Below are 24997 nucleotides of genomic sequence, written 5' to 3'. Positions count from 1 at the left end.
GATTTTTTTTTTTATCATATTGGGTAGATTGAACTCTCACGCCATCACAATAGTGAATTGCTATGGCCCCAATACAGATGACAACATTTCTTTTTGTCTGCCTGTGGAGCCAAGTTACGGATATAGGCCTATACCTAATATAGTGGGGGGGGGGGGGGGGGGGGGTGATTGAACATTCTTACGCCCCATCCACTTATCGCTGCTTGTCATCTTAGGAATATTATGTATAAGCACGATTTGCTTGATGGTTGAAGAACACTCCTCCCTTTGGACAGAGAGAGTGCTTTTCATTCAAGGGTCCATGGAAGTTAATGAAGACTGGACTATTGGCTTATCTCAGGAGCGGCATATTCGGTACAGGTTTCTCATTTTGCACAAACATATTCAGACCACTCCACAGTCTTCGGTGTATCACTGCAGAAAGGAGCAGCCGGCCTACCCCTTCATCCCCAGGCGTCCGCTGGCCTGACCTGGCCTCTATCGCCACGCTTACTCCTGGATATTAAATTTCGTGAAGCACCTCGACAGGAGATCTCATATTTCTTTTAGTGAAACACAGATTCCGTTCCTATGGCGGGCACCGGTTGGGACCCATTTAAAGTCATGATCTGTGGAATCTGCCTTGCCAAGATTGGGGGAGTGTTGCGCTCACTGCGTAATCACCTGGGTAGACTTGAGGGCGAACTTAAACAACTTAAAGCTCAGTTGCGAGGCATTGATGATACTACCGTGGCTCAGAAAATTAGGACGATTATATCTGAATTCCATGAAACAGCTGAGAGAGAATGCCTTTAAAGAGGCAAGTATGCCAAGGCTAGAGCCTATGGGGAGGGCTAGTGCCCGGGACACATTCTTGCCACTATGAGCCGGAAACCACCTTCCACAAATTATAATTAAGAGGACAACTACACAGAAATACCCCGGATGTACTCCATACTTTCTTTTTTCTTTTTATAGTTCCCTCTAAACATCTTGGAGGTCCTAACCCATTGACGCGGACTCCTATTTGGAGGACGTAGCTTTGGGGTGGTTCAGTGATGGCTAAACAAACTTCCTGGCTAAAGATAACTAGTGATGAGATCAAGGAGGCGATTATGCAGTTGCAGGCTGGCAAATCTTTGGGCTAGATGGTCTACCAGCTAATTTTTACAAGGCCTATGTTGATCTTTTGGTGCCTGTGCTAGCTCAGTCTTTCAGGAAGCGAAAAAAGAGGGCCAACACCCCCCCTCTAAGGCCACTACCCTGCTCAAACTGGGTAAACCACCTGATCACTGTCAAATATTAGATCATTATCTCTAATTAATTGTGACGTTAAAATTTAAGCAAAGTACTTGCAAATCATTTATTATTCCATATGGCATTTTAGTACGCCCTGACCAATCAGGCTTTATCCCTGGGTGGTCCACATCTCACAATTTGAAGACTTTGTTCAAAGTGATTCAGGATATTGACCCCGCCCTGGCTGCGGCCACCAAAGTCTTTGACTCAATTGATTGGGACTTTTTAATGACTATTACGGCGGATCTGACTTCCTCGCTCCTTTCTGGCCTGGGTGGCACTTTTATATTCAAAGCTGGTAGCCTAGGTTAGGATCAATTGATCAATTTTCTCCCCCATGGTTATAACCAGATGCACACAACAGGGTTGTCTGCTCTCGCCATTACTTTTTTACCTGGCAGTCGAGCCGCTAGCCCCCAAGTGGAACAAATGTCAACTTGATTATGCGCTTGCAGCAACTTAGTTCAGGTGGGCTGGAAGGAGTTGCTCTAAGGTGGATGATTTCTTTCCTCCAGGATCACAGCTTCCAAGTTGCACAGCGTCCACACATTTCCAAAAGCACTGCACTCTCACAAGGGGTCCAACAAGGCTCGATTTTGAGCCCAACTCTTTCATCTTTACATCGGACCCCTGGCGGAAATTGTGGAAAGAAACAATGTAACCATTGTATCTTATTCGGATGGCACTCAGCTTGTCACCCTGTCTCATAACTCAGAAGCAGCCAACCAGTTTTCTTCCTGTCTGAGTGACCTTGCTTCCTGAATGGCAAGTAATTGTCTCAAACTGAAAGGGAGCAAAACGGAGATCATCCTGGTCATAGCGTAGTCCCCCTCCATCTGGTCCTCAGTGTGGTGGTCCCAGACTCTGGGTCCTACACCTATCCCTAAGGAGGAAGTCAAAAATCTAGGATCCTGGCTGGACCTTACACTCTCCTTCGAAACCCACACTAGGGAGGCCACAGGGAAATGTTTTGTAATTCTCAAAATGCTGAGAAAAACCCTGGATATCCTCCCTACTTCAGCCAGGAAAACCCTGGTTCATGCTCTTGTAACATCCCAGTTGAACTGTGGAAATGTCCTCTATCTTGGAGCAAAAAAAAAAAATCTCCTAAGGCTGCAACCCATCCAGAATGCCGAAGCTCGCTTAGTTCTTAACTTACCTAGAAAAGCTTCCTCCGTGAAAGCCCTTGACTCCCTGCACTGGCTGCCTATTAACAAAATAATTATTTTTAAAGCCCTGCGCTTTTGTCATCGGAGTCTGCAGGGCAAATGCCCTAGTTATCTCCATGATTTACTTGTCCCCCATAATCCAATTGGCCACCTCAGGTCAACCGGAGCTCATCTGGGTAAAGTCCCTAAAATCCAAAGAGCAAGAAAGGAAGGGTGCACGCTCGTTCCGATATTTGGCAGCCAAAATTTGGAATGCATGACCTCCTTTTCTACGAGCCATCTGAAAACATTTTCCGAAAAAGATTGAAAAGTTGATAAAAAAATGAAGGCCGTTAAAAAAAACATTTTGGTAAACTACTGTAAATTTCAGGTACCATTTATTTGCAGTATCATTTACTATAACGTGTTGATGCATGCTAGGATTTCCCAAAAATATTCATAATGGAAAATCAGTGTATCACGTTTCAATAAGATTATGAGAAACAAAAATAAACAAGCATTGGCAAAGCCAGTAGGTCTGAAATTGGCGGTCTGCTTTTAGTTGTCAATATGCGACTTGTTTTGGTATGGTTTTTGTAAAACCTTATTGGTGTGGGAGTTGCCAGGCCCTCACCATTATAAGAAACATTGGCAAAAGCAAAAATCGATTTTGGTCTCAAAAAGCACACGCTGTCACAGTAGTTTCTGTCAGTGAACAAAACTCCTTTGTGTGCCGATATGCTCCTTGTGAAAGAGCAGAATGCTGTCACTCACAGTGAAACTAGCAGATACAAAGAGAGGGTCAGAATTTTAATAAACGCAAAATTCCATGGTCAACGCCAGGCCAAATTAGGGGCCCAATTATTAAAGAAAGACTATAAAGTGCACCCATGGTATATGTCCTTGCATTAAGTCCAGCTATACAGCTTTCGTGAATTCTCAAGAATTTACAGAAGTAGGTCAAGACATAGTACTCCTAGACAATATTTGTGAACTGCATTTTAACATGAGCAATATGCATGTGTAGATCAGCTCATGCAAAAATCTGAGTGTTTGCAAGATCATTTTCCCTCCAACAACTTTTTTCCCCAACCCTGGAAGAAGGGTTACACGTCTGCCATTGTCAGGAGTAAATTTACAACATTTCTCAGTATGGGAAAAAAATTAGAGAGGAGTTGTTGAAAACCCTTAAAACATGTAAGTTAGTAGGTTTGCACAGACTCAAAAGGGCATTCTAAACCTGGAACTATTGCTTACCCTTACCTTCTGCCCCAGTACGTAGATCTATGGAAACATGGCAAGGGGATTGTAATTATTCAAACACTATTGTGGTATGAGCTCTGACATAATCAGAGAGGCTATATCAGCGTCCCTATACAATGAGTTTGCTGCCACAATTTGTTTAATTAATTAATTAATTATGTGCTTATATAGCGCAGGAATCACTCCCGAAGGGGTACCTCCGCGCTTCGACCGCTGCGAAACCCTTCCTGGCTTCCCTGAGAGATGGTCCCTTAATGGGTATCTCCAGGGTGAGACCAGGCATCCCCGGCGGTCTGGTGGGGCCGTTAGTGAAGATGAGGCAAGCTAGTGCCCAGAGTTGCCGAGTGTGATCGCTGATCAGAGTGGGCACCGAGGCGAGAGAATTATCGAGTCCGCTGACCCTGGTCCAGAAACCTGCCGCGTCGGGAATCAAACCCTGGTCCCGGGCCGTCCTCTGCTCTCGGGTCTGCCGCCTCTAACCAGTGAGCCACACTACTTCACCAGGCAGGTTTCCGCACTACATGGCACCAAAGGGACAAGTGCATTTTATTACATGACAAGTAGATTTATGAAGCAACCTGCCCCATGAACAAGTAGATATTTTATTAAATTCCACACCACAGCTGTAGTGTGATGAAAAGGGAATGGACCAGCCCAGCCTCCCTCGGACGAAGATGGATGTCCTGCTGTTGGCCTAGTCTTCGCCCGAGAGAGTCCTGCGCCGCAGGACAGACACTGAAAGCGCTTAAGAGCTCTAGATTCTCTGCTCCCTACTCTTGACTCGGATTAGGGCTGCTGGGGGATGTTGTCCCACCCCAGCAGTCCGCCAGACACAAGTGCTGCAAGTTTTTGGCTTCAAATCTCACCACAAATAAAATGACCTCAATCAGAAATAATGAAGCAAAGCAGTTGACTTGAAAATGGGCAGAAAGGGCTGTGGGAGTCAGGACAAGGTACTTCAGTAACAAAAATGCATAAAACTGTGAGATCTCTAAATGTCAAAAGTTGAAAATCCTTTCCAGAAATTGGTACAACACAGAGTTGGGAGGAGGTGTTGCCAGCCAACACTAAAATGCGAAGTTTTACGTGAACATATCAAGAACTGACATATAGTGTAAGTTACAAACAACTGGAAAGTCAAGATGTGCATACTCATAGCTTGTATGTTACATCTGACAGATTGATTCAATGCAACGTTAGACTCAAATTGTTTGTCCACTTCAAACTGCACTTTTCTTACAGTTGGACCACGAATTTTATGGGTTCCCAGGCCTAGACCATCCACCTTCCCAATTCACCTCGCCCTCCTTATAGATTCAAAGCTTAGGTGAAGAAATAGCAGTATGTGACAACCTTTGTATGGGATTTCTTTCTTTACAGCTGCCGGATTCAAAATCCTCTCTCTCAGGGTATCAACCTACAATGTGAGCTGCACTGTTCCGTGATCTTTAGAATTTTCCAGTAGTTGTGTCAGCTTGAATATTCAAGCATAGGGTCTCCTTCGGCTTCTGAGTTAATCTGCATATCCACCTTCAGGCCTTCCATTTCTATTTCCAATGGCATCCCAACGACATGTATTCTGGATATGCATTTGAGGGTCTGCAAGTGGTACATTTATGTTTATAGTTAAATTGTGAAAATTTGCATACCTTTCTGGGTGCTTGCCATATTCAACAAGCATTTACAATGCAACCGTCTCGCCTTTGCCTGCATCTCCAATACAGTTTCGAAAGAAAATACAAAATCATTGTTTTTGAATTAAAGACTGCTTTTAAACAGAGCGTCGATCTCCAATTTCCCCCAACATACAGAAGCAATGCAATATGGCTTACTTATAACACTGACCTGCTTTCTTTTGCTAACTAAACAACTCTACTGTTCATTGGTCATGTGACGAAAAGAACGGATTTCAATTAATTGTCAGTAACTGATTGGGTGGAATAAAATATGGTGTCCTTACTAAACATATGTCCCAATAACTGAAACACTTCACTCGGAGAGCTACTACAAATACTTAATATTATTTACTGTGTAAGAAGACATTTACTTAAGAGACAGGCTGTTCGCAGGAGGCAAATAAACAGTATATCACGGTCAATAATTTATTTCGGATAAATATGATTCTGCAAGTCCAACAGCAAAGTCTACCATACAGAAATGTTTTCACTTACACTGATACCGCAAAATTCTCTTCTTCAAAATTTTCCATCATTACTGGTACATTCCTCGTGCACACAAAATCTTTTAACAAAGAAAACAAGATCAGGTTAAAGTAAAAACGTTTTAACTTTGACATATTAATCGCACTATCATGTTTAATTTAAAACACAAAAGAAAAGCGCGGCAAACTTCTTTTACGAGAAATGCCGTTTTCAAAATTGCGTGTCTCCATTAGCAGAGATGGGTGCATTCAATGTCCTCATTATAACACAAAGGTGTTTTAAATAACTCGCTCGAGTCCAACATCACCTGCGCAACTGGCAGAGAAGCAAGGTGAATTACAGACTTGGCAGAGGTGAGAAATTCAATCTCTAAACACACAGGGTTAGCAGCTCCACCCACCTGTAATGCTAAATGTCAAGACAACAAAGGAAGGATACAATCAAAATATTGTTCACTTGCTAGGCGTCGCCACTGATTAACCCTATATGTTCCCATCCATCATCCCACAACCTTGCCATCGTGAGATGTCACAGCGTTGTCATACAAGCACCTGACATTATCAAAGCGCCGTCGCTGTCGGTCGTCTGTAAACAAACTAAAGTGCGTACCGGTAATCCAACCAACGCCTTTGGAATCGAATACTCCAACGCTCTACTCAGCGTCCTGGAGGTTGCTGCTCTTCACTTCCTGTGTCCATTGTCTTCCAGGAAGGACTGCTGCTATTTGCCCTGGCTTCTTGTTCCCTTGCCATAGAGGTTTCTAGAAGGTCCATATTTGGCAGGACGTTCTTCAAGGATACAGAGATCAGGCTGATTTCTTCTCCTTTTGGTGTCCTGCATGAACCATACCAATCCAGAAAGATTCCTACATGTTGAGCTATGTGAACCATTCTGTCTCACAAGCTACCTAACGAACGGTTCAACCATAGAAGGACTAGCAGCATTTCTTCTCGCATTTCTATTCGCTGGTGATGCTGGTCTCCGGTAAGGGACGAAGAACAAGCATTGGCAATCCCAATAGGGCCTCATATTGTTAAGGAAGCAATGGCACTCACATTATCAAGCCTTCAAAAGCTGCAAGCAGCACTCTCCCATGTAGACTGTACTACCTTTGGCTTATACTAGAGGTCTCTCGAGCTATACAAAAGTGCTGTCTGTAGCAGATTGGTGCACTTTAAGCTGTTACTAGTGAGCCCACAGGCATGCCTTGCTCCATTTTCACAACACAACAGGGCAGACATAATATATACGCACAGCAGGGGAGGAGATAGATTAGGGGCCTGTTTTAGAGTTTGGAGGATGGGTTACTATCACAAACATGATGGATATCCCATCCACCTTATTACAAGGATATAATGCACTTCATTCATTCATTCATACAATGCACTTGCAATATGGTGGACCGGGATCTGGCACTAGGTTTAACAATTAGGTAGGTTCGGTTTGGTATGTATAGTGGTTCGAGTATAGTAGGTAGGTTAGGTCCGTTATTGTAGCTAAAGTATAGTGGGCATGGCAGGTAGGTTTAATAGGTCGGTATAATCCTTTGGGTACTGGATGTTAGTTATGGTATGTTCGGTAATGTAGATTAAGTATGGTATCTAGGCATCGTAGGCAGCTATAACAGGTAGAAATGACAGGATAGGTATCGCAAAACAATTACATTTTTGTCTGATATTTGAAAATGGTATTTAAAAATGAACTACTTAAGAGTTTTTTAGACTTCTTGGTTATAACTTACAGGACTGTTAATGAAAAGCATGAACTCATTCTTTTATTAATAAAGAACAAACTTTTTGCTTTTAGATGACTGATTATTAAATGTAACGCAGTAAATTGTTTATGATTTTGCTTTCTATTCACTGCACAAAATATATGAAGGATCAGTATAGTTTATTAACAGAACTGTATGTAGGCGCTTGTTATTTATTATTACTAATAATAAATAACGGTTGAACAAGCATTGGCAAACCCGTCACATCAGTTTTCTTTATTTACGGTGAAAGTGTTCTTTATTGCTATAACTGTATTATAGCCCCATTATATGTTTGCACATAGGCGGTAACTATTATCTGACAGTCTGAGGCCTTGACTAGGAGACTACCATCAAGAGACAGGGACCAAGGACCAGGAGGCATGGGCGCTTCAGGTGAGAACTATCTATCCATCATGGGATAATGTAACTTTGTTATTGGCTCTGTCCTCATACCATAGTCATGGGGCTGAGAGCATCTCACAGGTATGAGCTACAGTATAGTGGTTACCTCCTGGGTCCCACAAACCACACAGGTCAAGAACCCGCACAGTAGAGTCAATCAAGCTGTGTAAAACTGGTCACTGGCCCAACTCTGAGCGTTTGGTTGTGCAATCATGTTAACAGCTGAACCATGATGAGGTCAGCTGAACGAAGTGGCACGTGGTGAACTGGATGAATGTATAGTGAGGTTATTGGGAGAGTTATGTTGCGCTATATGACATTGGTGTGTCGAGTGAGGGGTGTATTAAAAGACTGATGGAGGAGGAGGAGCCTAACGACGAACGAAGAAGGCCGCATAAGCTCTCGGCTCCGTCGACCTCCTCCTGCTGCTTGAATATCCTGCTACAAATCCTGCTTTTTCGTCTCACCCCCGTGTGGGTGACCCGTTACTGATACTGGCGGTGTGGTCCTGGGAAACTTACGGCCCGGATTGCCGGAGTTACACCGAGTGGAAGTTCTTGGCCTAACGCTGACTGAGAGCCGGGACCTCGAGTACTGACCCTGCCGGGTTGCAGTGCAACAACGGCGGCCGGGGGATCCAGACACGGCCCGGTCAATAGAAGTGGAGAGCAACCTGCCCCTGGATTGGTGGAGAGCCTGCGGTTCTACCCGCATTGTGGAGGTGTGATGATCCTGTGAGTGGCTGAGAGGTCGGGGGTCCCCTTCTCGGCGTTCCCTTCCCGCCGGGGTGGGGCCCCCTTCCGAGAGGCCCTATCGTTGCTGGACTGTGTGCCTCCTGCCCCCGCCTGCCCTCATCGCACTTCGGTCCCTGGGGGAATTGGGTGACCCGAAGGGCGCATTGATGTCTGGAGTCGATCAGTTCGCGGCGGTGCGTGGTGAAGAAGAGCCATCATTGCGAACCGTGATGGCCGCCATTAAGGGTCTGTGCTCCTATATGGTTGCTCTTTCACATAAGTCGATCGTGGATGACACCGAAACTGCCCGATCGCATAAGGACTCTGATCTGTCTGGTCCCCCTAAGCGAGCCGTGTCTCCCACTTTGATCCTGGAATCTACGACTCGAGGCCCTTCTAGTGTCGAAGCCTGGATAGCAATGTCTGTACCGCTGTGTGCGGCTGAACCCGCCGCCATGGTGTATCGCCCGCCCACGTTGGGGAGTCCACCTGTGGTCGTGTTCACGTGCTCGTCCCCCTATGACTTTATTGAAACTGTGACCCGACGGAAACAGCGAACATCTATCGATCGTGTGAGCTGTGCAGTGTGGTGGAGTATGGAACAGTCGGGATCTGGTCGTACCGTGGCGAGTGTCATGGCGGCTGAGGATTGTGGTGGACGGTGGATATCCGTTGGACTCGCCGCACAGATTCGTGGACTGGCTGAACTTTTGATTTATCCTGTGAATATGCGGGTGCAGTGTGCGGAACTCATGGTGAACACTCGTAGAGGTCAAGGGTGAGACTGGTGTTCGACCCGGATGCTAGGGATTCGTGAGGGACCCGGGATCCGCCATTTTCTTGTATCAGGGGGCGGGGCGGTGTAGGACGTCCTTCCTGGGTTCTACCGAATTTACTTTGCTTTGCTGCTGATTGTTTAATGACCAGGACTGTACGTTGCAGGAGGGGGGTAGTGCGACCGGGGATGCGTGGTTCTCCTCCTCCCTTAATTTTTCTTCTCTTTCTTTTTCTGTGTTTCCCTCTTTTATAAATCTCTTTTCTACTATATTTCGGGTTTTTGGTTGCTGGGCGATAGGCACGCTGCTAGGGGGGTAGGCCGTAGCCATCTGCCGGGGTGCAGGGTGGGGGGTAGGGGGTGGGGTATTTTTGTTTTTCCGATCTCTGTTTCTATGGCCTTTTTCTCTTCTTTTAGTTTGACTGGACTTCCTTTTTTCTCTCTCCCTGGGTTGGGGGTCAGTTTATTGGGTTACTGTTTGGACTATTTGGGCGGTGCTGGAACTGTGGCCGCTCAGTCTCTCCTGTCATTGGATTCATCGGGTGGGGCATTAGTCGGGAGTTTTCAGAAATGTATGCTTGCTTATATTGTTCGCTTCAAAATGTTGTCGTCTCTGCAGTTGGACATGCTTCCCTGCCCACCCGGTGATTGTATCTACTTTAGATCCCGTAGCAGGCCCCCTCCTGTTCTCTTTTCTCTCTTTCCATCTCGTTAACATATGGAACTGTATTACGTCTTTACCGTGCATATCCTGTTTTATTTTCTAAAAAATTGACCTCTCTAATCCTGAGATACTCTCCTGGGTGTGCCGAAACAGTCTGATTTTCTATTTTTGCTGCCATGCCTCCGGGATGTTTGGCTGAATAGCTGTGTGCACCCTTTTCTAAATAAAGGTCCTCCAAAAATTAAAAAAAAAAAAAAGACTGATGTAGAGAGAATGGCATGTGAAATTGTTTAAATTTCGGTGAATGCTGATGTGAGAATTTGGATGAGTGGAATGGTATCAGAAGAATGTGGAAATATTGTATACAATTTGGAAGAAAACACACATCATCAAGAATTACGTTGTAATCTTTTCACAATCCGGAATCTGGACGTATTGGACATATTAGGTCCTGTGGTAATAGGTCTACAATTAACAGGGGCACATATTTGAGGTAGAAAATTACTAGGTCATTAGAATGTTAAAGAAAGACCATGCTAATGGTGGTTGTGCCACTTTTTTGTCAACAAGTTTTACTTGGAAATATCAGGTGTACTGCCACTCTTCAAATGTATTACCTTGCAATGTATTTCCAGAGCAGAATTCGGGCCAATGCACCATTTTTCCTTTTATTTTGGTCAAATTGCATATTTTACCTGTTCAGGAAAACAACCATTTGTTCAGCTAGTTTTTTCATTATATAAATAAGATTATGCAGAAAGTAGGAATTTCTAAAGTTCTAATAATGGGAGATCTTAATGCTTCCGTTTCTAATCATTCACTTGCTCTATTTAAGGATAAAGAAGGGGAAGAGGCTATTAATATACCGAGCACCATGTTCCCCCCGCTCAAGGGGGGATACAAGAGGAACTCTGCTCCTGGAGGCATGAAGGGAACATGATTTAATTATCCTGAATGGGAGGTTACAGAGCGAAATTCTAGCTCATCCCACTCATGTCCCAGCAATATCAACTACGATAATTGACTTAGTTATTGGTTCATACATGGTTTTTCCCTATGTATCAGATTTAAAGGTAGCAAATAATATTTGGAGTGACGACAATTTTCTACTACTTACTATCAATGGCAAACCTGAGCATATACATTCCTGGCAGATCTCTGATAGTGATTATATGTAATTTAGGGCTGTGAATGGGAAGATATTATGGGCTAAGAAAGGTAGACAGTCTCAATCAGTAGGATTCAAGAAAATCACTGAAACCCTTTCCCCATCAAGCTGGCTACCTGTTGCCATTTTTGAGGAGAAAATGCGAAAATTTGTGAGGGTAACCCCGAATCTGGTATGTAGCTTATGTAAAAAAAAATCCACAAGCCAGTCTTAAGATTTTAATACATTATTTGTTTTTAATAAGCTTAATAATCACTTACAAAGAAGGCAATGCACCTTTTATTCCAAGGAGCATAATAGGCGGATCTCTTGTTTGAAATGAACTAGGTGGGTAAGAATCCAATAAAAACTTAGGTCTGATAACATCTAGGTAAAAATAACAGAAGCAATAAAATGTAAAACTTAAAAAGATTTTTGGAAAGGGACAGTCCCTCAGGTATAATTGAACTGGAATCTGGAACATAGAGTGCAAAGATGGATATTGCTGTGTAAGCTGAAATGTTTACCATTAAAAACTGTGACAGATGCAAGGCAGAATGTAAATTGGGATTAAAAAATATGTACCTTATGTTATAATGATGTACAGACCACTTAACGTTATATTTGCCCGTCCTGCCTTAAAAAATTAACCAATTTTTAAAACCATAAAAAAATATATATATATATATTTCAACGGTAAGAGCTGCAATGGAGAGTATAAACTGTTAAATGAATGCACCAATGTGTTGTAAAATGTAAAAAAAAAATTGCTTTTTTTTTAAAGTTGTACTGAAGGATGTAATTTTGTATGTTGTAGATCTCAATGTAAGATCTAAATTTCTAATACAAAATATTGAGCCTTGTAATCTTTTTCATGGTTGCCGGCTTTCGCATGCTCAGGGTACATCTGTCAAACCTTTTAGGAAGCCCAACTTGAAATGCTTGAGTGCTACAAAATCAAAGTAGAAAGGATGTTACAAATACAAAGTTTGCACAGCAAGACACATCTGCTAGAAGATAGTCATGTAAAAGCCAAAGAGTGGGTAATTGTTTTCACAGCACATATAGATCTTTGAGGGAAGGATGAGATTCAGACTAGAATCATTTGTTTTCTGAGAGTTTTTCTACATAACGGTTTCAGGGGTGAACGGGGGACACTTCCCCAAGCTACAGATAAGTCTTTGGATTCAAAGGTGCCGTCAGACACCACAAGTTTGCAAAAGTGAATGTGTCCATAGGAGCCCCAGGCAACCTTCTGCATTCTTTACAAGGAGCATGTGGCAGTTTATCTACCCTGTGCTGCACTGGTGTCTCTCCTTTGGTTAAGTGTTGTAGATCAAGTTGGTGTTTGATAGGGAGTTGTTCCGGTAAAAAAACACATCATATTAGCAGAAACATGTAGGCACACGTGTTATTAGATTAACAAAATTATATAATTGTAACTACCAGTGGATTCAACATTTCGCACAGCTCTAATTTACATGCTCACGGCCTCTGGAACATCTGAGGGAGACATAACAAAGTTTGAATCCCTGTTAAAGAACTGCTTGGACTCCCTCAGACGACCATATACAACAATTGCAGTTCTCATGCGCAGTGGGCATATTGTTCCTCCCTCGAACCCCCAACTCAAAGAATACTAAGGCTACATAGTCTGGAATAAACCTCATACCTCTTTAACCGACCGCCAGACGTTCCAACCCCATTATCACTCTCACTTATAAGTTCATGCTTTCTCTCTTTATGACAGTTTTCCCATCTTTCTTTCTACGTTGTGTATTTTCCCTCTTTTGCACTCTGGAAATGTTAGATGAGAAAAAATAAATGCCATTCCCAAAAAATAAGTTTGGATGGGCTCCTTAGGTCCCAAAACTGAGTGCCCAGCACCGGCTCAAATTAAGCACTGTCCAAACCCTCACCTTACAGGCTCTCCAAGTGCGAATTCTAGCCTGCAGTCTAATCAGTCAAAGTGTGGATTTGTTATATGGCCCTTAGGGACATTGCTAAGTTAGCATGAGCTTCGCTGCCATGATGCTGATTTTGCGCACATTACTGCATGACTTTATTTTGCAAGATTCCTTTTATGCCTTTCACATGAGAACCGCCTGCTTTTCACGTTTTCTGCTGCGTTCTTGGAGTTTAGTGTGAACACTTTGTACAAGGTCGATAAACAATGCCCCTGGTTATTCTGTTCTGGTCAGTCCTTAGTACCTAGACACAACATGCTAAACACAGCTGCAATGCCGGAGACTTTTTCTTTGGAGAAGTGTGGCTCAATGGTTAGAGCGGCAGACCCTGATGCAGAGGTCTAGCCTGGGACAGGGTTCAATTCCCCGCCTCGGCGGGGTCTTGGGCTCAAAATTCCACGGACCTGATAATTCTCGCCTCGGTGCCTATTCCAATCATGGAGTCCCACTCTGCAACCCTGGGCAATAGCTTGCTTAATCTCCACAACGGCCCCCACAACGCTTAGGATGCCTGGCCTTCACCCTGGGGGTGCCTAGGAGTGGACACCTCACAGGGAAAGCCAGGACGGGTTCCACAGCGGTATTCGTATAAGCGCCTTGAGACCCTTGCGGGTGAGTAGTGCGCTATACAAGTATCAATTTACATTTTACAATTTACATTTCTTTGATATTATGGGGATGCATGTTTGGAGAAAGCCGTTCCATGGAGATGAACTACGCTGTTCCTATGATGTAAACCTTAGATGCAGGATTTAAGGTATGGGGTCTGCAGTCAAAGCCCAAAGATCTTCCTTTATATAAATAAACTTCTAGCCAAGGGGAGGGTGGTTAGGCCTTCTGGTCCTTAATCCACTGTCTTTATAAAATGACATTCCCCCTTTGTATTCTATGGAATTGTAACAATGCTAACCATTCTTAGTTTATGCATTTTGCTGCTGGTAGTGGCTCGTATACAGTATTGTAGAGCACGATAGTTAAAATAAACATTTTGAACTATTACATTGACTCTGCCTATTCTTATTGTGGACAAGTACAAGTGAGTGAGCGAAAGAGTATGTCTTGCTACCACGTTTCCTGAGAGAGTCTGGAGTGTTGTGTTCTGGGTTGTCTAATCATTTGTAGCTTTGTAATTTTTGGAGGAGAACGAATGAGACACTATAGCAAGTCGGTTTCGGGTACCTAGGTGATTGGTTGGTACACCCCTATACACTAAGGTCTTGTTTTCTTGCGCATAGTTATGAGTAGGTGCAGGATCCCCGCAACATGGCGCTGCCAACGTTTGGTCTGTTTCTTATTTGCAAGACTCTTGAGTTGTGCTTGTCCACAATCCCCTCACTCCTGTTTCCGGAGACAGCTGTGACAGTGTAACCTCCTATATTGATGTAATATAGGTTCTTTCAAGTTTGAAGTTTTAAAAGGTTCTTCACTTTATTCCTAACTTGTTATTGCGCTGCCACGGTTTAGGTTATTGTTTGCTAACTATTGAATATGGCGGTTGATTTTACTCCTCCTTCTCGCGCACCGCTCAGGGCATATTTAGCTCAATATGGAGTATCTGATGCGGGTGACGCTTATCTTTGTAGTGGAAGCGGATCCAGCTTTCCGTTTCGAGGTGTTTTATTCTTGGGTTACCTTTTTGGCAGTCGATGGAACAGACAGTTTGTTTCACAAGTTTACTGTCACTGAGACTCCGCAGGAATATAAACTGTATAGTACTCGAGGTTCCGCTAACAGCTTGGCAAAACCAAATTTGGTTTAATGGCGCCCTTCCTCACCCAATAAAGCCAGTCCGTTTAGTTCCTTTATCTATAGATGGGGCCACGTGGCCAGTTTTGGCTGGGTATACCCCACACCCACGTCGGCTGACAACAGCGACCCTTGCAGAACTCCAAGTGTTACATATGTCGTTTATACGCATGCATAGAGCTGTGATACAGTTCATGACGCGCAACTTTCAGGTGGGACCACCTGGCATTGCTGCGCAACCTGCGGGTCCTGGTGCTGTGACCATCAGCCCGCTTATGGTTAATTCAGTGTTGTGCAAGAGTTCACAGAATAAGAATGACTTACCTTATTGGCTTGCTAAGAAATATGGACAACTAGAGGCTGTTTTTCCAAATACCAGTCCTGTGGAGAAACACAGGATACTAACTAATTGCTTGCCTAAAGACTTAATTACCGAACTTGCTGATTGTAAAACATGGGGCAAGGGGTTTGCGGCGGTATATTCGAAGTATTTTGGCATTCCTTTCATGACTGAAAACTACCTTCCATGATAAAACGCGTTCAAGATAAACACGGAGCCAAATCGGCTGTAGAGTTGGGGATGAGACTGGTGGGGGTGTTCGACGTGGTTGCTAATATGATCCTTGCTAATCTCAAGGGTGAAGCTGTAAGCCTCCAGGTGGCAAACCGTTTGGAGGCTGACGCAGATAAAAAGCTGAATTGCCAAAGATTATTGCAAAGGCGTATAAAACCATTGGCAACAATAGTATGGGAGTTAAGCCTTTTACTCAAACGCAAACACAATCTCAAAACACAACAAAAAGCCCAGACGGATAAAGTTGGGCGCCCGTTCTTTCCTAAAAAGAACTTGAAAAATAAAAAACAGGGGCCGCAACAACAGAAGCAAGGTTCGTGTGCTGGTTCACTGACACCGGAGTCTTCTGAGTGTATTTATGACTTACGCGATTGTGCGAAAAGTATGTCTCCTGATAGATTTCAAGTCCCTGATCAGCGCTCTCCTCGTTCTTTACAGGACACATCGGACTCTCAAGTGGGTGGAGGGGAACGCCAGGATCGTGGCAAGGGTCAACCTACACCATAGGGAGGCGATCAGCCTCGACAATTTGATGGTAAAGGAAAAACAGAGGATTTGCCTTGTTTTCGACCACCATATCAAAAGAAGAAAGTTGCTGCTTTAACAGTGAGATATGCCTAAGACGGTGAGAACGCAACTCGTGGACTGGACATAGGCGGTGACTGCTCGACAGCGCAGCAGAGGTTATCACAGTGCGGGAGGCACTGCGTCCCTGTCGTGAGGCAACAGCAAGTGACACATTCATTACAGTAGAAACAGCCGATACCAGGGTTGTCCCCCCCCCCCCCCCCCGATAGACTTTATGACATTATTTGCCAAATTGAAGGTGATATACCGCGTCCAATCGAGGCGGTGTTCTGGGAGAATTTAACCTCCTCATGCGACATTTTGTTAGCAGATGCAGACTGGCCTCCACCCTTTGTGTTAGCAGCTCCTAGGACGGAGGACAGGATACTTCAGAGTTTTTTGCGTTACGTATCAGAGGAGCATGCCAAGGCTTTCGCAGCAGAGTGGGCTGCGGCCCTTGCCCCGGCGGTGTAACATAATCAAGTGGACTGGGTTGTCGATTCAACGGGCTCATGAGATACATTTACGATCCATGTCGCAGACACAACCTCAATACCCAATCAAGCGTGAAGCTAAGGCTCACATTTGTGACATTGCAACACAGTTAGAGTATCAAGGAGTGATTGAACCAGGTGTATCACCAATGGATAATCGTCTCTTTACGGTGTCAAAACCAGAACGGTTCATATCAGATTGTATTGGATTACCGAAATTTGAATAGTCATTGTCGCACATATGAAGTGCAAAACACTCACAGCTCAGCGCTGGTGAACAATCTGGTCCGTAAAAAATACAAAACTACAATGGACATTTCCAATGGTTTCTACAGTCCTATTCTCGCACCCGAGAGTTGTGACTTGACAGCATTTACCGCCGTCGGAAATCAGAAAAAATGTGCGCGTTTGCCTATGGGGGTATAAGAATAGCCGGGGGCATTTGCGGCACATGTTGTGTCCTTGTTGCACGACATAGGTCCAGATGGGTTCTCGTACGTTGATGATATTTATCTGATGGACAATGAACTTATGCTGCATCTAGTAAGAGTCAACAATATAATTTTGTCCTTTGTCGCCTATGGATAGAAATTTAATTTAGCAAAATCGCACATCGCACATTTGGCGGTGCTCTTTTTGGGCTATGAGCTCAATAATGAAGGAAAGGGGCTCGCACCCCACATCTTGGAGAAATGTGCGCAATTGCAACCCCCATCTACACTGAAGAAACTTTAGTCCTTGCTCGGTTTTTAAATTTCGGGAGGACATACATTCCCAATTATGCCCAGCGTATCAAACCACTTTATGCATTGATACAACCTACATTTCTTCTGCCAGCTGGCTTCCGGAACATACCCCTATCCTCAATTCTTTTCAATCTGATTTGCTTGCGACTAACTACTTGTTAACGTGTGATAACACCACGAACCTGGTAATACGTAGAGTTCCGCAAACAGTGGGTTTCACTTATTTGAAGTTGAATGAGGGCGACACAGTACCTATTGCATAAAAATCACATTTGTACACGTCGTCTGAAATGTGCTTTTCCAATACTCAAAGTTTTGACAGCGGTGCAGATGGTGATTCTGAAAAAATGCTCTCTGGCGCAGGGTAAAAGCATTCTTATGGTCACGTCAGTCACTACTTTAGAAGCAGTGATAAAGGTGAGTGTGCCAAACTAAGGCTTTACATCCCAGTTGGATACAATGGGCGGCATCATTGACATCTGTTGATGTCAGGATTATCTTTGATCCTTCTCTTCAGACACAGGAGTTCTTACAGTATGAACATGTTCCTCCTCTGTCCTTCCTTCCTTCGGATGAATACAAATGTATCATCTATGTCAATGAATTGGCTAAACCGGTCGTTGGTTCTAAGCACGCTTATTCGTCGACTTGCGCAATTGTTGCTGGCTCAAATATGAATGGAGAGTTTAAGTCTTCCATGGTTCATACTCGGGCACTAGGAGATTGTACGGCACAATTGGCGGAGCAGCGTGCTTTTATTCTTGCTCTTGAGTTTGCTGATCCTAATGTGAATACCCTTATTGTATGCGATTCTTATTACTGTGTTCAATCTTACAATGACAACCTATTCTTTTGGTCTCAAAACGACTATAGAGATTCTAAAGGCAGCACAATTAAGCATAAGACGCTTTGGGTTAGAGTGGCAGACCTCAAACAAAGTCTGCCCTTCACACAGGTTATCCACACTCTTGGCCATCAGCGTGTGGGAGCACATGTCCTTGGTAATTTTTAGGCTGATGAAGCGGACAAGTCTGCAGTGGCCACGTGTTCCAAAGCAGGAGTTACAAGATCCATGGCTAAAATTGATAATAATATCTAGGCAGAAGTAGCTGCAACAAGGGAGGGAACTGTTCATCCTCAGGGGTTCCCCTCTTAATACTCTTATCATATACCTACCAAACAGGTTCCTTATGCTAAGATTCCTTCAGTTGGTGATCAGCTGATTCCCAACTTGGACTGCAGACCTGCTTTGATCAAAAGCAGTGCACGAGGGTATGGCTTCTGCACATGCGGGGGTGTCAGCCAAAGTCTCTATTTTACAGCAAATTACCGGTGGCGTGGTTTATATAAACAGACCGTGATTATGTACTTTCTTGTGACATTTGTCAACAAATTAAGCCGTCTCAGGTCACACGCCTGCCACAGACACAGCTGTGTATCTCTAATCATCCTTTTGAATTTGTTGTAGCGGATTTGTGCACTAGATTCCTTTGGGTTTGGTCACAACGCAGTGCAGACGCTCGAAATGTCACCATGGATTTGCATGTCTTTGTCAGGATGTTTGCTTGTGGTAACTTCCATTCGGACCAAGGTCTAGCATTCCCCTACAAGGCATACAAGGACGCAATGAAGTCGAAGTGGGTACTGGTGCAGTTTTGGTCTCTATACAGGTCTGAGGGCAATTCAATTATGGAGCGAATGAACCGTGATTTAAAGCAATCCTTAACAGCTAGAGTCTTAGGTACTGGCAGGAACTTGCTGGCTCACTTGTATGGGGTTCAATGTGCACTCAATAATCTCCTTAGAAGATCTCTGGGTGGGCGGAGCGCTTACGAAATGGTCTTTGGCATTCAAATATTTGTGCCAGACCTTGACGCTCTAGACGTTGTGGAGGATGCCGCAACCTTTGAAGTAGATAATCATTCAATACAAACACACTTTGAGAGGGGTCTGAGGCAATATTTAAAGACCTAGCCTGGATAGTTGGCCCCACCAGAACATTTATACACACAGATATCCAGGGGTCTAAACCTACATCTCTGAACAATATACCTTCCTAAACATACCAAACCAAATGTGTGCGCCAGCTTCCAAGATAGAAACTGCTGTACTAGACAATGATATTCAAGTAGACGGATTCCCATCACTCACCCGTAGGTGACATGCTTCATCATCTGGGTCTCCTCATTGATGTCACAATCGTGACACTAAGGGCTACAACCTCATCAGAAGGATGAGGGAGGCCGAGGATGTTTAATCAAAGACACTATATGAGTATTCAGATGAGAGCAACTAAGTTTTTATGGGAAGAGAATGCAGTGCATAAGAAAAGAAATAATAGTGAATTAAAATTGACCTGTGAGAGACCCTATCCTTATTATGGTCTCGCACAAATCAAACCTAAAAACAGTGCAAAAATGACAGTCTATAACAAATAACTGTCTGATGTTCGTAACTAAAGGGTGGCTGGCTTCCCAAAATCGGAGATCTGGTATGAGAAAAGTTGGAGAACAAGAAAGAATTTGGTCCCTCTTATCGTGCACGGTTCCAGTACTTGGACTGAAGGGTACTCGTACAGTCAGTTTACCACCTTTACCTGGTCGCAAAGACAACAGATATATATCAGTGGACAATGTCAAGATACACTGTGTGGCCGATTCTGAATAGCGTCACACCTGCTGTTTCCCGTAATGCAATATCATTGGATCTGCTGATGTCATCATCTTTCACTGCTCCCCTTGTGCCTAAGGAAGTGTTGGACACTGTAATCGACCTTTCCCTTATCTCCATCTTCCGACACGGACGTTGAGTACACATATCCTACAGATGAGTCAACTGTTGAAGTACCAATGAGTCCTCGACAACACAGGCGGACCCGGCACTACCACTACTAATTAATAGAACGACAAGCTGTTACTTTGGTGATCATGTCAGCTTCTCTCCTGACTCATCCTCCTCGATATCCAGTTTGGCAGTCCCCCCGACTAATTTAAGTATTTTCTTCTCTTGGTTCAAAAAGACTTACCTGGACCCTCCATGGACCTACATTTGGTTGGTGCTTATCCTGATTTTCCTCTTCATGTCAATTGGATTTGTGACAGTATTCTTTTTGCTCATCAATGGTCACTATTTGGCAGAACGCTCTGCTGTGAACTTGGTCGATGGAATTCTGGCCCCTCACACATCGTCCCATATCATGAAACGTGATCAGACATTCCCGGCTGCAGAGGGCATTGTTTGGGACAAAATAGCTTTTGAAATCCACGGTCCGACCAAGGAGCTCAGGGTGCTATACGTATTTTGCATCTCATTAGGAGACGTGGTAACAACTGACATTCATTCTGACGATTGGGATGTGTAAGCAGTACATGCATTATTTTCCGATTTGAAACATTATGCTGCTTTTGATGCTAAAGACTTGTATTTAAATTCTGCCAATTATGCTGATCTCTTTTGTTATCAGCATTATGGGCATATTTTTTGCATAAAACAAAACACGTTAAGACCAGTTTTAAATTACACTCAATGGGAACATTGTCCTACTCCTATACAGGGGAGTTCTAAAACTCTTAGGGATGAGTTCACATAGTTTACCGATTATGACACGTCTAATCCGGAGTCCTACTTTTTAGGTCTCGCCTGGAGATAGCAGCACTCATGCGCTGTTCTCGGCATCCAAGCGCTTCTTCGAATCAATACAGATTCCGAAGCTCTCTGAGGCGGAGTTGAAGCCCCGCCCATCTTTTTAATAGGCCAACGTCAGCGTCCATGCAAAACGCTGGCTTTTGATTGTAAAGGAGGATTCTTAATCTCTCCTTGATGCAGCCTAGTCTCCTTTTGGCCACGCCCACCAGGATTTGATCTCTTACCGGTGGGGTGACACTCTCCTTCATTACTCCCTACACACTTTTTTTTCTCACTCAAGTGAAAGCACGATGAGAAAATAAACACACGGCTGCCTTTGGGGTACTGCGCTTGTTTTTCAAGTTATTCCAATCCACCCTTTGAAGACCAGGGCACCGTGGCATGAAGTCATTTTCTCAGGGTCACAACGCACTTAAGCGGAAAGCTGGGATCAGAGCTTGGTTCTCTCGGTTGTTCAGTGAGCACTTTCAGTACTGGCCCACATCCTCCCCGGAGTTCACAGCTGCCCTCACCTGCCAAACTCTCTTCATGTTGCATTTTGCAGGCTGAGATATGGGTATCCGCTGGTGGAAGGCTGAAGTCAGTTCTGCCCCGCTACTGTACCGAGATTGACTGGAAAACCAGCAGCCCATGCTGCACATCGCAGGACTCTTTGCAGATCTGCCCAGCGGCCAGTCCTCCCTCACTCCAACGGTCACACCCGGATCAGCTGCAGAAACTCACTCTTTTTCTCTCACTTTCATTCTACTTCGCAAACGTTGTCTCTTTATTCCTTCTCTCTCGGTTACTTTATCTTTTTTCACCCTCTGCCCCCTTTTATTCAGCTCTCTCTGTGTTGCTCTGTACCCGCTTTCTTTAGTACTGTATTTCTGCATCAGATAACACAGCCATCTCTCCACCCAGCATTTCACGGCACAACAGAGGGAGGCAGGAAGGAAATATTTACAAGCAGAGTGGATCCAAGTAAATGAAGACCCAGGTTAATCAGACAGACTCCGAAAGCCCAGGATTACCTTAAATGATACGTTAAACCCTTCGGCGTTCGCTGGTATTGAAAAGCTATAAATCTATGCTCAGGAGGAAATGTGGGGAGTTGCTGCGTTTTTCTAGAGTCTTCAGTAAACTGAACTGGCTGTTTCCTAGTTGAATTCATGTTTGTAGATCAATATTAGCTTGTACACATCCAGGTTTACTAGTAAATGTAACAATCTTTTGGATTAAATGTCTTTTGTGCACGTTCTGGAGATGCCATGCTTCAGGGGTGTTTAATCCGGATGGGATTAGGGCCTATAGGTTTAGAAGTAAAGATATCAGACCAGGCGTTGGGTGGCAGCGGCAGTGCTGCTTCAGATTGTGGAGAGGGGGAAGTGTTGTGTCCAAGATCACTCAGTTTAGCGAAGCGGAAGAGCCACGATTTGACATCGTTCACAGCCCACGACTCAGCCATTGGACCATGTCTCCTGTGCCCAATAGAGGTCTAAAACTGAGGGGTTTTTTGGTGATGTGCCAAGGAAAGATGATTTTTGGGCACTCACACCTGTGGCTACTTTCCGAGGGAAGACTTGTGATATTTGATGTTCATGATCTCAATTATTCTTGATATGTTTTCTAACCACTGCTGATAGATGGTCATAGCACTGTTGTGTGTATTACACCTGTCCAGTCTCGGCGTCGGCTCAACATCCTGTGATTCTGGGCAAGCAACTTCATCTTCCCGTGCCTACTAAAAATGTATGTTTCCTTGGTTATAGCTTCAATACAGAAAAACTCAAATCATATAAACTGATCTCACTGACACAGACTTCTTTTTTAGGTCTCGCCTAGACGAAAGCAAAAGCGAAGCTTTTGCTGTCTATGCGAGACAACTTATGTTGCCACTTTTCTGGGAATATTGTGGACATCAGACTGTTACGAGCTTTTTCTGCTGTAGTCAGGCTGTCACGAGCTTCTCCTTTGGAGATTTGACCTCGTGAGCGCGCCTTGACTGCATCTAATGGGCCGTGCGCTTCCTTTAGTCAGTTTCACTTTGACGCCTGCACTTTCAAAGTGAAATGAAACAATGTGTCTGGTAGTTGTTCATGTGGAGTGCCTTCTGACCTCGTGAGCGCGCCTTGACTGCATCTAATGTGTGTGGCTTTTTTTTTCAACGTGGCCCTGGCGCTTGCTTCAGTCAGTTTCACTTTTAAGGTGCAGGCGTCAATGGGTCTGGTACTTGTTTTATTTCCATTTAATGCTCTTTGGAACAACAATTTTATATTACTTGTGTGTATTACCACTGGCCAGAATTTCAAAGACTTATATTCACGCAGGTGAAATAATACTATTGTGATTAGGGCCGATTTTTGGAGTCTGACCGTTCAGAGTGCAGAGTGGAGCTTCAGAGTGGAGCTTCAGAGTGGAGCTTCAGAGTGGAGCTTCAGAGTGGAGCTTCAGAGTGGAGCTTCAGAGTGGAGCTTCAGAGTGCAGAGTGGAGCTTCAGAGTGGAGCTTCAGAGTGGAGCTTCAGAGTGGAGCTTCAGAGTGGAGCTTCAGAGTGGAGCTTCAGAGTGGAGCTTCAGAGTGGAGCTTCAGAGTCGAGCTTCAGAGTCGAGCTTCAGAGTGGAGCTTCAGAGTGGAGCTTCAGAGTGGAGCTTCAGAGTGCAGAGTGGAGCTTCAGAGTGGAGCTTCAGAGTGGAGCTTCAGAGTGGAGCTTCAGAGTGGAGCTTCAGAGTGCAAAGTGGAGCTTCAGAGTGGAGCTTCCGAGTGGAGCTTCAGAGTGCAGAGTGGAGCTTCAGAGTGGAGCTTCCGAGTGGAGCTTCAGAGTGCAGAGTGGAGCTTCAGAGTGGAGCTTCAGAGTGCAGAGTGGAGCTTCAGAGTGGAGCTTCAGAGTGCAGAGTGGAGCTTCAGAGTAGAGCTTCAGAGTGGAGCTTCAGAGTGCAGAGTGGAGCTTCAGAGTGCAGAGTGGAGCTTCAGAGTAGAGCTTCAGAGTGGAGCTTCAGAGTGCAGAGTGGAGCTTCAGAGTGGAGCTTCAGAGTGCAGAGTGGAGCTTCAGAGTGGAGCTTCAGAGTGCAGAGTGGAGCTTCAGAGTAGAGCTTCAGAGTGGAGCTTCAGAGTGCAGAGTGGAGCTTCAGAGTGGAGCTTCAGAGTGCAGAGTGGAGCTTCAGAGTAGAGCTTCAGAGTGGAGCTTCAGAGTGCAGAGTGGAGCTTCAGAGTGGAGCTTCAGAGTGGAGCTTCAGAGTGGAGCTTCAGAGTGGGGCTTCAGAGTGGAGCTTCAGAGTGGAGCTTCAGAGTGGAGCTTCAGAGTGGAGCTTCAGAGTGGAGCTTCAGAGTGCAGAGTGGAGCTTCAGAGTGGAGCTTCAGAGTGGAGCTTCAGAGTGGAGCTTCAGAGTTCCGAGTGGAGCTTCAGAGTGGAGCTTCAGAGTTCCGAGTGGAGCTTCAGAGTGGAGCTTCAGAGTTCCGAGTGGAGCTTCAGAGTGGAGCTTCAGAGTGGAGCTTCAGAGTGGAGCTTCAGAGTGGAGCTTCAGAGTGCAAAGTGGAGCTTCAGAGTGGAGCTTCCGAGTGGAGCTTCAGAGTGCAGAGTGGAGCTTCAGAGTGCAGAGTGGAGCTTCAGAGTAGAGCTTCAGAGTGGAGCTTCAGAGTGCAGAGTGGAGCTTCAGAGTGGAGCTTCAGAGTGCAGAGTGGAGCTTCAGAGTAGAGCTTCAGAGTGGAGCTTCAGAGTGCAGAGTGGAGCTTCAGAGTGGAGCTTCAGAGTGCAGAGTGGAGCTTCAGAGTGGAGCTTCAGAGTGGAGCTTCAGAGTGGAGCTTCAGAGTGGAGCTTCAGAGTAGAGCTTCAGAGTGGAGCTTCAGAGTGCAGAGTGGAGCTTCAGAGTAGAGCTTCAGAGTGGAGCTTCAGAGTGCAGAGTGGAGCTTCAGAGTGGAGCTTCAGAGTGGAGCTTCAGAGTGGAGCTTCAG

At 44.7% G+C, this 24997-nt stretch overlaps 1 protein-coding gene across 1 annotated transcript in view; it reads right to left on the bottom strand.

Annotated features, from left to right (window-relative positions):
* Nucleotides 1-24997, bottom strand: part of ARL2BP (ARF like GTPase 2 binding protein) — a 332718-nt gene that overhangs the window by 242398 nt on the left and 65323 nt on the right. The window contains exon 2 of the mRNA XM_086947737.1: nt 5861-5930. Within this exon, the coding sequence (XP_086803863.1) occupies nt 5861-5901 (41 nt within the window). The 5' untranslated portion in view covers nt 5902-5930. The remainder of the gene's footprint in view (nt 1-5860; nt 5931-24997) is intronic.

The sequence above is a fragment of the Lissotriton vulgaris genome, chromosome 12, assembly GCF_964263255.1.
Source record: "Lissotriton vulgaris chromosome 12, aLisVul1.2, whole genome shotgun sequence".
Taxonomy (NCBI): domain Eukaryota; kingdom Metazoa; phylum Chordata; class Amphibia; order Caudata; family Salamandridae; genus Lissotriton; species Lissotriton vulgaris.
This window is presented reverse-complemented; position numbering and strand designations above follow the sequence as displayed.